Source organism: Eriocheir sinensis, chromosome 47 (assembly GCF_024679095.1).
Source record: "Eriocheir sinensis breed Jianghai 21 chromosome 47, ASM2467909v1, whole genome shotgun sequence".
NCBI classification, from domain to species: Eukaryota; Metazoa; Arthropoda; class Malacostraca; order Decapoda; family Varunidae; genus Eriocheir; species Eriocheir sinensis.
The window spans coordinates 7,951,755-7,966,404 of NC_066555.1; the positions used below are offsets into that span (position 1 = coordinate 7,951,755).

Here is a 14,650-nt window from a genome sequence, read left to right on the forward strand (position 1 = left end):
TAATACATGTGTAGGGAGCACCATGAAATTAAAAAGACACAATGGCAGGAAGGAAAGCACAACAAGGGAGGGGGCGGCACCTCCCCCTGGACAATAAGACAATAAAATGTGGGGACGGAGAACATTGCCCAAGCACTAGATGGGAATGAATACAGAGATAGAGTAATACTAGTCCTTAAAGTAAAATACTGCAGAGATCACAGCCTTGTATAGCACGGCAGTAGTTCAGGCTGCCACACACTGCATCACCACCTTGGTGCAAACTGAGGGTGTTCTTTGAGGATAGCAGGGAGGACATCATGGTTCAGGAGCCAACAAATTGTCTGGGGCAGGTCAAGGCAGTCCCGTGGCTTAAACTGAGCAATGAGAGGGCATTCCATGACATAGTGATGCAGTGTGTGGCCCCTCGGCCTGGCACAGAGCGTGCAGCAGACACCAGGGAAGTTACTAACCTCCCAGTAGTACCTATAGCCTAGCCTAAGGCGCATTGCTACCACATCCTGAGGGGCACTGTGTCGCCCATAGGGGTAAACACAGCGCTGGGAGACACTAACATAGTGGAGGCTGCTGGCGCTGCCATTGTCACAGCAGTGTCTGAGTTGGGTAGCAATGCTATCATGTGAATAATGCCTAAGTCTATTCTTAACATAGCTAAGCGTATAGTCAGTGCCAGGGTCCACTGTGTCATCCTGAAGGGCTCGTCGAGCAAGGCAGTCTGCCTTCTCATTGAGCTGGATGCCCACATGAGAGGGCACCCAGGTGAAGTGGACCGTGGCACCTGCGGCCTCAAGGGCACGGACGGCAGTCAGGCACTTAGCTACAAGATCACAGTCGGCAGGGGAGGAGGACACAAGTTCATGCAATGCAGCCTGGCTATCAACAAACAAGTAGACATTTTCGTGCAAAGCTGCTACAGTGTGGAGAGCCTCAAGGATGGCATACAGCTCAGCCTGGTCGAGGACAGGTACCCGGCAGACGACTGGTAACCTCATTGTCAGTGTACTGGGTGGTGTAAGCGTAATCCAGGATAAACACGCCACAGCCCGACCTGCTGCCATCTACGGAGCCATCACAGTACCAATGGACAGCCCGAACACGGGGGTACTTGGACAGTTTGACCATGAAGTGATCCTGGAGGACATGGGGAAGCCAATCACGTTTAGGGAAAGGGAGTTGTTCAACGTCCACACTGACACGATAGGGAGGCCAGGCAGGTTGGGCCGGGGAGTAAACTAGGCCTAAGCACGCTTCTAACACACCAGTCTCTGCTAACATGAGATAAATTTTCCTAAGGTAGGAGGTAACAGGAGCCCTGGAGTCACGGTGCAGAGTTACCAGTGCCTGGTGAAGGGGCACTGCACCAGCACGAAGCAGGCGGCTGACGGTGCGACAAGTAATTTCCCAGATTCTGTCCACAACACGAGGCAGATTCAGTTCTGCCCTCATGACCTCAAGTTTTGCAGTTCTGGGGCACCCCAGAATGAGGCGCATGGCCTCATTTTGAATAAGTTCCACGGGGTGAAGCTGTGCCGCACTAAACTGTACCAAAACAGGGGCAGCATAATCAATGAGGGACCTGACGACAGAAAGGTAAAACATCCTGAGGACAGGGATGCCGACTCCAAGGCCCCTGTTAGCCAAAACCTTAAGAGGAGCTAACCTAGGAAGGCAGATGTTCTGAACATGAGTGACGCTCTGCACAGATTTCTGGAAGCTGACAGGGGCGCCTAAGTACTTGTATGTAGGAACTCTAGCTAAAGGAGTGCCATTAATGCTGGGCAGATGAGAAACTCTCCTCCCACTGGCTTGAAATTTCGTCTTAGTTTCATTGATGACAAGGCCCATTTGTTCACACAGCGCTGACAGCTGCTCCAAAGCTAAACTGAGAAGAGCAGGACTGCTGCATTGCACAAGGATGTCATCTGCATAGATAATGACCTGAGTATTGCCCGGAAAGGGCCACCGAGCAATTTTGTCCATTAAAATGTTGAAAAGCATGGGGCTGAGGACACCCCCTTGCGGTGTGCCCAGCTCAAACACTTCCTCCGTGGAGGTAGCACCCTGGAAGACCACTTGCGCCCTCCTACCGTACAAATAGTCCCTGATCCAGCTTAAGAGTCTTCCACGGACACCCTGCAGAGTGAGTTCCTCCATTATGACATCCTTGTTGGCCCTATCAAAGGCCCCTTTTAAGTCCACAAAAGCGCGACAATTCACGTCTGGATTACTAAGGCACTTAAGAAAACAGTCACTTGTGGAACGGCCTTCATAAACCCATGTAAGTTTGGGGAGAGCCGGTCCCCAGCTTAGAGAAGTCTGTTCAAGATCACCCGCTCTAACAGTTTACACACACAGCTCGTCAGGGAGATAGGGCGAAAGGTGCCATCACCCTTGGGGATGGGAACGATCAATGCAGCTTTCCACGGAGGGGGGAGGCAACCTGCGGCAAACGACATGTTGAACAGGTCAAGCAGGGGGTTGTCGCCTTGCACAACGAGTAAGGCATTAAGAATGTCGTAAGTCAACCCGTCGTGGCCCGGGGCTGTCGACTTGCCATGTTTGACGGCAAGAAGGAGTTCATCGTGGGTAATGGGGACACATGTGTCATCCAGAAGTGTGACGTGGTGCTGAACGAGGGCCATCCGCCGCTCCCTGTGGCGGGCAAGTTCGGCCTGGTGTTGTGCAGGGAGACCAACAAGGGAGGAGGCCCTCTGCCACTGGCACATCAGGTCCTGGGCCCGGCCCGCAGGGTCAGGGTCACTCACCAGCCGTTTGGTCCTCCCTCTCACCCTGTTGACATGGTGCCAAACCTCCCGCAGGGAGCGGGTCTTGCGCACGCTGGCAAGGAAGGCGACCCAGTGTCGTGACCGGGCCTCTTGTCTGAGTTCAGTGAGGTGGCGCGCCACAGCGACCATGGCATCGCGGGCAGCCCGATCGGCGGGGTCCTGCTGCCAGCGCCGCTGGTACGAGGCAAGGGTCCGCTGACAGTTGGAGACAGCCGGGTCCGAGGCGTAGGTCTGCAGGCGGCGCTTGGCGGGCCTTGGAGGGGCCCTGCCAGCTGCAACAAAACTCTCGACGGTGTCCAGCAGGCCGTGGTACAGCGAGGCGGCGTCGGTAAAGGATCCCTTCACAGTATGGTACCACGCCCCGACTTCGGCAACGAGGCGCGGCATCCGGGCAGCAGGGACAGCCAACCGCTTCCGGGACACAGCAGGGGCAGGCTGGATCGGGATGGTCGTCTCCAGGGCAAAGTGGTCACTCAGCAAACACCTGGAAATAAGGGTCTGGGCAGTAAAAGCTGGCATGTTAAAAAGAGTGACATAGTCTAACCTGCCCCCCTGAACATGTGTGGGCACATTATCCCCCGTGAGGACAGCCGTCTCGGAGGCATCAAGGAAGGCCTTCCAGCGGACACCATTGACATTATTGGTGCGGTGACTACCAAGATCTCGGTGGCGTGAGTTAAGATCCCCCACAAGAACAGTCGGCTCCTCATGAACATAATCATGAAAGTTAGCAAGATTTAAAGCCCCCGCATGAACATACGTGTTAAAAAAAGAATAGGGTTTCACCCATATGGAGTAAAGAAACAGTGATACATTCAATGCCCTCATTAATACCCATTTCCTCAAAAACTATTGCCGTCCCCTGTCTGACATACGTAGCCATCCCCCGAGTGCTGCCTGCTGCGACATCTAAGACATATAAATCATACCCCCTCAGGTCCGACTCCCGCGGCCCAACCTCCTGAAGAGCAACGATATCTGGCCTATGAGTTATTACATAGGAGTGAAGGTCAGTGAAGCGGGCATGCAGCCCGTTGACATTCCAAGTGGCGGACACACTCACTGGTCAGGAGGGGGTGGTTGTCGGTCAAGGAGTGGGGTGATCCGATGCTGGAGCTCAGCCACCTGCTGAGTCAGGGAAGCAAACTGCGCCAGCAGCACCTGGAGTGTGGCCTCCCACTGCATTGGAGGATCAGCAGGTGAAGGTGAAGGACCCGTCTGGCCATGGCGAGGTTCGGCCGTTCCCTCGGCAGATGCAGTCACCACAGCCGGTGGGGTTGCAGGGTGTTCTGCATCTGGCCCGCAGGGAACCACACTGGCCCCACTATCGGCGTCCATGGCCTCACCAGCAGACGGCAGGGCAGGGCACGGGGCCGGGCTGAAGCTGGAGCAGGGGCCGGGATGGAGGAGAGCTCACGCACAGGCAGGGCGTGGAGACTTGCTGCTCCAAGGCCGCCACCCTGGAGATCGTTGCAGCCAGCGTCTCCTGCAGCTGGGTGACTGCAGCGAGGATTTGATGGAGGACAGGGGTCGACCCATCGACAGCGGGGGGACTGGCAGCCGGCACAGGGGGGACGGTAGGCTGTGGCTGGGGTGCCGGAGCAGGAGCCTGGCGAGGCACAGGGGTGGCAGTGGGTGAGGCTGGGGCAGCAGGGGCGGACGAGCCCGGCAGGGGCGGAAACTCGGACGTTGTGGGAGCCCCCCGGGCCCAGGCCGAGGACTGAGGGAGAGGAGCAGGGCGGAACACAACCCTAGGGCGGCCTTGCTGAGGGTGGTGGTCAGGCGCCGCGACCCGAGATGGTTTAGGCTTCATCGGGCAGGAGTGGTAGTGGGCGTTATGCTCACCACCACAGTTGCAGCACTTACGGGGGACGGGTGTGCCCGCCTGGATCTTCTGGAGGCACAGAGCTGATTTGTGGGTGCCCGCACAATACCGGCACCGAGGGGCCGATCTGCAGCGCCACTCCTGATGGCCCCACCGGCAACAGTGGCGACAGATGTCGGGCTCCGCCGTGTAGGGCTCCACAGCCTTACGACCCACCCCGAGGAGGTGCACCTCTGTCGGGACGTGGCCAACCACTGCTCCAAGAAGCTGCGGGCGAGGGGCCGTGCCCGCATACCTGCGCTTTATCCACAGAAAGTTGTCTGGGGTCTCAATGAGGTTGGCATTCATGTAGAGCGGCACATTGTGGATGATGACATGTGTGCTGCCGCTCCGCTGCATTTTCGACCAAAACTACGTCGAGGAACCCCTCAGTGAGGAGCCGCTTGTAGAAGGCGACGTCGTCCCTGACCGTGAGATAAGGTCGGAGCCTACCCTCCTTGAAGAGCGGCTCCAACTCACCGTGCTGCTTCAGGAGAGAAGCAAACCACGTGTATTGCTGGGCTGGTGTCAGCCCGGCCTCGGCGGGGAAGTCTAGGCGGCGGCGGGTGGGTTGGCGCGGGGCCGCGGCTGGGTGCGTGTCCTCCAGGGGCACCTCACCGTCGACCAGGACAGTCTCAGAGCTACCAGACTGCACACCCTCCATGGGTGCGGTGGCAGCTTTAACAGGAGAGGCAGTGTGGGAGAGGCAGCCAGGATTATCCGGCTTGAGCCGCTTGCTAGCGCTGGCCACGTGGTCCTCCGAACAAAGGCGAGGGTCAAGTTCGGCAGAGTCGTACATCTCTTCAGTCTCCTCAGACCACAGGCGCCGTTCCTCAGGGGCAGGACACTGCCCGGAAGCCGCCGAGTAGGAATGTTCGTTAGCCATGTCCTCTAGACACCGTTTATTCCGTGGAAGGCAGGGCATCCACGGACGGAGCACAGGACAACGCACGTCTACCCACACAGAGAGAGAGAGAGAGAGAGATATGTGCTACTTTAGTATTCGATCTAACGTATTTATATGGCATCCAAATCTAAGGTTGTCGTTATACTCTCTCTGTTTGTCTGAAGGATCGTGCCCCGACAACGACGTCAAAAAGTCGCCGCCAAGAGTCCAAGACCAGGACCAGCACAAGGTCGGGGACATGGGATGGAGCACGTTTAGGGAAAGACTAGTAAAGGCAACCTTGAGATATAAAGTGAGACTGGAACAAATGGAGGATGCAAGATTAGCAAGGAAAGTATACTTGTGGAGTATAAGAGATGGCAAATGGGCGAATAAATGTGGGCGAATGATAGACAGGAATGTTATGCTAAGTAGGTGGGTGTACCGACCCTTTGAAGATAGACAGAATGTGTTTGAATGGAGAATAACAAACAGAAATGGAGAGGGGTTTGAGTGGGATGTAAGAAAGTGGAAGAATGTGATAGATATGGCAGTTAAAGATGAGGGATTGAGCAAGTGGAAGAATGAGATGGAAAGAAAGGAAACTCTCGACTGGTAAAGGGAGAAAGAGGCCCCAAAGTGTGAGGTGTGGTATGAGGGAAGCCTGGGAGGTGATCTTCTTTTCCGTGCTAGAGCGCAGTGTCTGGATGTGAATGCAAGGAACTATAGATGGTCTGAGTCCCGCAGCAAAGTGTGCCAGATGTGTGACAGGGGTGTGGACGAGACTGTGCAGCATGTAGTGCTGGAATGTAAGAAGTATGACAGGGAGAGAACGAAGATGATGCATGTGTTTTTGAGCGAGATGGGACGTGGAGTAAACGGGAGGACTGGAAGGGAGTGGATGGTGCTGCTGCTGGGGCTCAGTGGAGAGACGAGTGGACGAGTGATTGAGGCAGTGAAAGAGTTCTTGGAGGGCATGTGGCGTGAAAGATGTAGGGAATGATATCTTGCCCCAAGAACATTGACTTCCCGCATGTTTTTTTTTTTTTTTCTCTTCACAGCTGCCGATATAAAGGCCTGGCTGGGGAGAAATCCCGAGCCACCTGTGACATCAAGATCAAGACCAGGACCAGGTCGGCGCCGTGTTGTTGTTGTTGTGTTGACGCGGCGGCGGGAGGCCCCGAGGATGTGGACGCACACTGAGGCTCAAAGTGAGAAATAAGCGTCAGAATGTGGCTGTTTGCTGTTGGATTCTTCGTGCATTTGATATTTTTTGTTTCTGTTTTTGATATATACTTTCGCACGCCCTTGAGCCACGGCATGACACCTCAGAGCCACTCGCTGCCGCCCGCCGCCCGCCGCCTGGTGCTGGTCGTCGCTGACGGGCTGCGGGCTGACGTCCTCTTTGACTACACCAACCACACCACCAGGGCCCCGTTTCTCAGGTAAGAGACTTAATATTTATGGTAGATTTTCGGGTGAGATCATGCTGCAATTCCGATAAAAGATTATATTGTTTATGATGTTTCAAATGAATATGACATTTTTTCATGAATTTCACTAGATTTTTATTCTTTCCCACTTTTGCCCTTTCCCAAAACTAGTGTTTTTTACATGGCATAATGCAAATTCACTGCAAACAAATGAACACCATAAATAGGTGCCGTGCACAACTAGTCAGAGTTCAAGCTTGGGTCAAGCTCTGGATGGCCAACAAAACAAACCACCCTTCTTCTTCTTTTGACCTGTTCCGCTTTGTAGCGCTTCCTTCTCCTTTTGTTTCATGCTGGGGTGTGGCAATAAATGGAACATGTTCCCTGATAAGTCAGTCTCCAGACTACCAGCTGTGGACAAGATACAAGGATTGAAAGGAGAGAAGATAACATGAAAACGCTGAGGGCAGTGGTTGGGAACCTATCGACGGGTTGCCAGCCACTGCCCTCAGCATTCTCGTGTTATTTTCTCTCCTCTCAATCCCTGTATCTTGTCCACAGCTGGTAGTCTGTAGACTAGCTAACATATCAGGGAACTTGTTTAGTTTTTTGCTGCACCTCAGCATGCCACAAAGAGATGGCATGTAGGCAAAAAGACGATCTTTCGGTATCAGTGGAGGAGTGCGGTGACTCCAGAGCCTCGTTGTGATGTGTGAACAGTTATTCTCGTGCACAGCATCAATAAAAGTTTCACCTGCACGAAATGTAGAAATGATGAAAACTAAATACTTGAGCCCTCACAAGACAATGATGAAAGTGGACTCTGCTGCCATTACTGCTTGCTGACAACACAACAGCGCAGTGTGAATCGTATAAAGTACTTATAAAAAATAATGAAATTAACAAGGCATATGGAGATAAGCATAGCCTCCTCCTCCACCATTGACAGCAACTGTGGGGACTGTTTGGGTCTATATAATTTTTTTTATTTATTTTCCCTTGAGGCGTTTTAATGAATCTCAATAATAATGATAATAATAATAATAATAATAATATAGTCCTTGGTATGCCTTCTTTACCTTACAGAAAAAGTTCTTGGCATATGAATTAGTCCTTGTTATTTACAATATAGTAGATAGATAATTCAATATGCCAGTAAAAGTGTTTAGCTCTTTTCAGTTATTCTCATTAGTATTTGTATGAGGCTACCAATTCATATTTACATAATGATTCATTGCCAGTAGAAGTGTTAGTTTGTGTGGAGTCATACTGAAGTGTCATTAATATTTCCAGATCAATAATTGAAAACAATGGAACATGGGGAGTGTCTCACACCAGGGTTCCCACTGAGTCGCGTCCTGGGCATGTGGCAATTATTGCTGGCCTCTATGAGGACCCCAGTGCCATTGCGAAGGGATGGAAGGAGAATCCTGTTGAATTTGACTCTGTTTTCAATGAGAGCCGCCATACATGGTGTTGGGGAAGTCCAGATATTCTGCCAATGTTTGCTTCAGGTGAGTGTGAGGAAGCTGGTTGTTATTTCTGTCTGTTCCAAGATTTCAGTTAGAGGACCATGCCAGGAATCTTATTTTTTTCCATTATGAGTAATTCCCTAAGACCTTTACCTTTCTCCCTTTTCACACTCTATATCAGTGGTTCCCAACCTTTTCTAGTTTGCGGCACCCTTGGCAAGCCTTTCAAAACTTCCCAGCACCCTTATAAGGAAATACATATTTAAAATCTCCGTTGTTTTTTATTATATATATTTTTTTCATTTCGACATTTTGCTTATCTCAAGAATTGCAAATGATCACAAATTTACGACGTGTTTACATTTGGTATTACAGGAGAAAATTATTAAATTTTGCTTTTGATGTTATAAAGCATAGAGAAATTCATTACTAATACTTCGTAATTAATTACTAAAAAAAAGAAAAAGATGAACAAACGACTCACGAACTCAGCTAGTTAGCAATACATACCAGGTATGTATTGCTAACGAGCTGAGGGAGGAGGATATGTCATACCTTCTGCTTCCTTTGCGTCACCAATCAGTACTGAGACATTCTGGGCTCTGGCCAGTGGCGACTCGCTGTGCGCCCTGCCCTGTCGTGTGTCATACGTCAGTCTACAACCCTCACTCCCTCCTCCTCTCACTCTCCCGCCAAGCTGTTCTCTCCAGTGTCCGTACAATTATTACACAGCAAAATCATATAATTAGTATTGTTCTCCTGGATTGTAATTTTCCATAAGTACAAATTATTATACAAATTCAATGAAAAGTAGCTAAGTTGAAAATTCGATCGCTAAATTGTGCAGCAGCAGCAGAAGCAGAGAGAGTGAAGTTAATGCAATTTTTTCCCCTGAATTTTGGCGGCACCCTCAAAAGATCTCACGGCACCCCTTGGTGCCGCGGCACACCGGTTGGGAATCACTGCTCTATATGTTCTAAAACTAATGTCTCACTTTATTCAGGAGCCTCTTCTCACATCCATACTATTCAATTCACTTCTTTATATGTTAAAAACCCTACAATCTGGCAAACACAGGGATTCATGGATGCCAGATAAGTAGAAATTCCAGACATTTGGGGTATAAGGGCCAGTTGACAGTGGGAGTGATGCTATGTTTCACACAGTATTTTTTTTTTTTTTTTTTTTTTTTTTTACAGCAAAGGAGACAGCTCAAGGGCACAAAAAAGTAAACATTAATAAAAAAGCCCGCTACTCGTGCTCCTAAAAGAATCAAAAGAGGTGGCCGAAAGATAGGTCAGTTTCGGGAGGAGAGGTGTCCTGATACCCTCCTCTTGAAAGAGTTCAAGTCGTAGGCAGGAGGAAATACAGATGAAGGAAGATTGTTCCAGAGTTTACCAGCGTGAGGGATGAAAGAGTGAAGATGCTGGTTAACTCTTGCATAAGGGGTTTGGACAGTATAGGGATGAGCATGAGTAGAAAGTCGAGTGCAGCGGGGCCGCTGGAGGGGGGCATGCAGTTAGCAAGTTCAGAAGAGCAGTCAGCGTGGAAATATCGATAGAAGATAGAAAGAGAGGCAACATTACGGGAATTTAAGAGGTAGAAGACTATCAGTATGAGGAGGAGAGCTGATGAGACGAAGAGCCTTTGCCTCCACTCTGTCCAGAAGAGCTGTGTGGTGGAGCCCCCACATGAGATGCATACTCCATACGAGGGCGGACAAGGCCCTGTATATGGACAGCAACTGTGCAGGGGAGAAGAACTGAGGAGACGGTACAGAACGCCCAGCCTCGAGGAAGCTGATTTAGTAAGAGATGAGATATGAAGTTTCCAGTTGAGATTTTGAGTTAAGGATAGACCGAGGATGTTTAGTGTTGAGGAAGGTGATAGCTGGGTGTTGTCAAAGAATAGGGGATAGTTGTTTGGAAGATTGTGTCGAGTGGATAGGTGGAGAAACTGTGTTTTTGAGGCGTTGAAGGACACCAGGTTCTTCTTGCCCCAATCGGAAATAATAGTAAGGTCTGAGGCTAAGCGTTCTGCAGCCTCCAGCCTTGAGTCGTTAAGTTCCTGAAGGGTGGGTCTTCTATTAAAAGAAGTTGAATAATGCAGAGTGGAATCATCGGCGTAGGAATGGATAGGACAGTTCGTTTTGGAAAGAAGATCATCAATGAACAACAGAAAAAGAGTGGGAGATAGGACAGAACCCTGTGGGACACCACTGTTAATAGATTTAGGGGAAGAGCAGTGACCGTCTACCACGGCAGAAATAGAACGGTCAGAAAAGAAACTGGAGATAAAGGTACAGAGAGAAGGATAGAAACCGTAGGAGGGTAGTTTAGAAAGCAAAGATTTGTGCCAGACCCTATCAAAAGCTTTTGATATGTCCAGCGCAATAGCAAAAGTTTCACCGAAACGGCTGAGAGAGGATGACCAAGAGTCAGTTAAGAAGGCTAGGAGATCACCAGTAGAACGTTCCTTTCGGAACCCATACTGGCGATCAGATAGAAGGTCAGAAGTGGAAAGGTGCTTTTGAATCTTCCAGTTAAGGATTGATTTAAAAGCTTTAGATAGACAAGAAAGTAAAGCAATAGGACGGTAGTTTGAGGGATTGGAGCGGTCACCCTTCTTAGGTACAGGCTGTATGAAGGCATACTTCCAGCAAGAAGGAAAGGTAGATGTTGACAGGCAGAGGCGAAAGAGTTTGACCAGGCAGGGTGACAGCACGGAGGCACAGTTTTTAAGGACAATAGGAGGCACTCCATCAGGTCCATAAGCCTTCTGAGGATTGAGGCCAGAGAGGGCATAGAAAACATCATTTTGAAGAATCTTTATAACAGGCATAAAGGAGTCAGAGGGGGGATGAGTAGGAGGAATATGCCCAGAATCGACCAGAGTGGAGTTTTTAGAAAAAGTTTGAGAGAAGAGTTCAGCCTTAGAGATAGATGAGACGGCAGTGTTGCCGTCAGGACTGAGTGGAGGAAAGATGAAGAAGTGAAGTTGGAGGAAATGTTTTTGGCTAGATGCCAGAAGTCACGGGAAGAGTTAGAGAAAGCAAGGTTTTGACATTTTCTATTAATGAAAGAATTTTTGGTTAGTGGGAGAATAGATTTGGCACGATTTCGGGCAGAAATGTAAAGTTCATAATTAGCATTAGTTTGAAGGCTCTGGTATCTTTTGTGAGCTACCTCTCTATCATTGACAGCACGAGAACAAGCGTGATTAAACCAAGGCTTTTTAGCGTGAGGAGTAGAGAAAGAACGAGGAATGTATGCCTCCATTCCAGAGACAATCACCTCTGTGATGTGCTGAGCACACACAGAGGGGTCTCTATCCTGGAAGCAATAATCATTCCACGGGAAATCGGAAAAGTACATCCTCAGGTCGTCCCACCGAGCTGAAGCAAAATGCCAGAAGCATCGCCTCTTCGGTGGGTCCAGAGGGTGTACAGGAGCGATAGGACAGGATGCAGAAATAAGATTGTGATCGGAGGAGCCCAACGGAGAGAACAGTTTGACAGAATAAGCAGAAGGGTTTGAGGTAAGGAAGAGGTCTAGAATGTTGGGCCGATCTCCAAGACGGTCAGGAATACGTGTAGGGTGCTGGACCAACTGCTCTAGGTCGTTAAGGATAGCAAAGTTGTAGGCTTGTTCACCAGGATGGTCAGTGAAAGAGGATGAAAGCCAAAGCTGGTGGTGAACATTTAAATCTCCTAGGATGGAGATTTCAGCGAAGGGAGAGTGGGTCAAGATGTGCTCCACTTTAGAATTCAAATAGTCAAAGAATTTTACATAGTTGGTAGAGTTAGGTGAGAGATAAACAGCACAGATGTATTTAGTAATAGAATGACAGTGAAGTCTTAACCAGATGGTGGAAAATTCAGAAGAGTCAAGGTCGGGGGCCCGAGAGCAAGTGATGTCGTTGCATGCGCAACATCCAGCTTTGGATTGAAATTTAGGATAGAGATAGTAGGAGGAACAGAGTAGAGATTGCTGTCAGTAGCCTCAGAAACCTGTGTTTCGTAAGGAAGAGAAGGTGAGGTTTAGAGGAGGAGATGATGTTCCACAGAATGAAAATTAGAGCGAAGACCGCGAATGTTGCAGAAATTGAGAAGAAAGAGGTTCGAGGAGTTATCAAGACACCTCTCGGTCGGCAGCCAGAAGGGAGTCCTCCTGGGGAATTTGTGGTCCCCCAGGCGGGGACTCCGAGGCTTGGGGTATGTGCGCCATTTTGAAATTTTAATTTTGGGAAAAGGTGTATATGTTGTGAGAATGTAGTGTGGTGTGGATAAAGAGAGGATCTGTCTTTAGAGAGCATGCTGAACTACTCTCCGGTGTTGGTGAGACAATAGGGAAACGGTTAGTGAGGACATGGGAAGGGTCTTTGGAGGGCTTCAGCTCCCTTCTCACCTCCCATATATACCTCACCGGGAGTGGCTTGCGCCCGTTCGGTAGGTGTCTTCCTACCTACTCCAGCCTGAACATGCCCATGATTCTTGCTGTGCAAGTGTTCACGCTAGAAATGATGTCAGCCAAGCTACGTTTGGGATGGTCCATTCAACAGCTGTCTTTCTTGTTCTCATTCCTGAAGACTGACACACGCGCCCAACCACAATTGCTGTTGTTGGTCATCTTTTCTTCGTCTTCTTCTTAATTCTCTTCAGTATCCTTCCACCTGCCACAAACTACGCTCTGATACCAGTTTTTGAACTTGTAGATCAGTGTGGCAGGGCAAAACAAAGTCAGTGTGTGTATGTTCCTGGAGCTTTAATAGTGTAAGTCCACACACAGCTGTCAACCCGACCGCTGATCCTCGGCTTCTGCTAGACCACAGTGCAACCCCAACAACAAATGAGCTACACGAAGCGCAACATGCTACTTGAACACATATTGAAGAGAGTTATCACATGCTATAAATTTACACATAGAAATACGTAGTATATATTTAGTTATTACCATAAAATTTACACAGTTGTGCATGTATGTAGTCAAAGAGACAGTCATACTGCTTACAAACATCGTTAAAGCAAGAACTATACAGCGTCAAAGTGGCGGTCAAGATGAGGGAGGTTGGCGGCCGGGCAGGAGGACGCACCATAGCGCACTCCATAACCATCCCGCACAGAGGCAAAAATAAGCCAATATGAGTGTTATTATACATTTTTCCCTTAGTTTTAGATAATTTCCAATTGATTTATACAATAAAAAAAATCGATAGTGACTAGGGATTGAGGTGAAAAAAATATCAAAATAGCGCGGGGCTGTACGGGTTAATTCCCCCCCCTCCCATCTTTGGCAAGCTACTTGCCACTTTCTTGGCCTGTGTGAACAAGTACTACTCAGTTGCAGGACAGGCTTTATGTAGAACACATAGTTTTTGCTTATTTCTAATTGTTGTGTTTGATGCTTTCAAAAATGCCTGCAAAATAGTTTGAGGAATGTATTTGTATGTGCCAAATGAACAGCAGAAACTGAGAGGCTACTTTTTTTTTTTACAGCAAGTGAGGCAGCTCAAGGGCATAGATAAACACATCATCAAGAAAGCTTGCTAAACGCTTCTTTGGCAAAAGAAAAAAAAAAGAACTCTATGCCTCCTCCTCCTTAATAGTATTAGTATAACTTATTCTCATAAGGTAGGACATGTTAAATGCAGAAGCAAAGAAAGTTGCTACAAATGAAATGCATACATTATGAGTCAGCCAGATGGGCAGCTGAATATTTCATGCTCCCAGATGTGTTAGATGTAATGTGCTACAAAGACTGGGCATGCAGTTAGTAATATAAAGGTAATTTTTTTCCAAATTTTCCTGTTGGGTAAAACCTTTTTCTGATTATGGTGTGTTTTCAGTTATTGTTATAATATTTTCTTTCCAGGTGCAGAGAGGGGTCATATTGAGACTTTCATGTATAAGGCCGAGGAGGAAGATTTTGCCAGTAATGATGCTTCTAGATTGGACACATGGGTCTTTCAGAATGTTGAGTCATTTTTCACCAAAGCATCAGAAAACAAAATGACCAGAGAAATGCTGCATCAGGACAGGATTGTGTTCTTCCTGCACCTGCTTGGATTGGACACAAATGGACATGCCCACAAACCCCATTCTAAGTATGTTGATTTTCTTCCTCTGGTGTGATGTGCATTGAGTCTAAGGGCCGCATTCACAGTCGTTTTGTTTGTTTTGATCGTTACCAATGGCGGCAATCGACGCTGTA

At 48.8% G+C, this 14,650-nt stretch overlaps 3 protein-coding genes across 4 annotated transcripts in view; 1 reads left to right on the forward strand and 2 right to left on the reverse strand.

Moving 5' to 3' along the window:
• Positions 1-2,306: 2,306 nt before the first annotated feature.
• Positions 2,307-4,124, reverse strand: LOC126981168 (uncharacterized). Its single transcript, XM_050831885.1, has 2 exons — positions 3,850-4,124; positions 2,307-3,270 (listed from the first exon to the last, which is right to left on the reverse strand). Exons 1-2 carry the CDS (start codon positions 4,122-4,124, stop codon positions 2,307-2,309), a joined length of 1,239 nt encoding a protein of 412 aa, XP_050687842.1.
• A 4-nt stretch (positions 4,125-4,128) lies between these two features.
• Positions 4,129-5,010, reverse strand: LOC126981170 (uncharacterized). The gene has a single exon (XM_050831886.1). The coding sequence runs from the start codon at positions 5,008-5,010 to the stop codon at positions 4,129-4,131; it is 882 nt and encodes a 293-aa protein (XP_050687843.1).
• Positions 5,011-6,623: 1,613 nt separating this feature from the next.
• Positions 6,624-14,650, forward strand: part of LOC126981357 (GPI ethanolamine phosphate transferase 1-like) — a 31,559-nt gene continuing 23,532 nt past the window's right edge. Inside the window, exons 1-3 of one of the 2 annotated variants that reach the window (XM_050832381.1) lie at positions 6,624-6,981; positions 8,263-8,483; positions 14,312-14,543. In XM_050832381.1, the coding sequence (XP_050688338.1) occupies positions 6,767-6,981; positions 8,263-8,483; positions 14,312-14,543 (668 nt within the window). In that variant the 5' untranslated portion in view covers positions 6,624-6,766. The remainder of the gene's footprint in view (positions 6,982-8,262; positions 8,484-14,311; positions 14,544-14,650) is intronic. The other variant, XM_050832380.1, reaches the window with a different exon arrangement.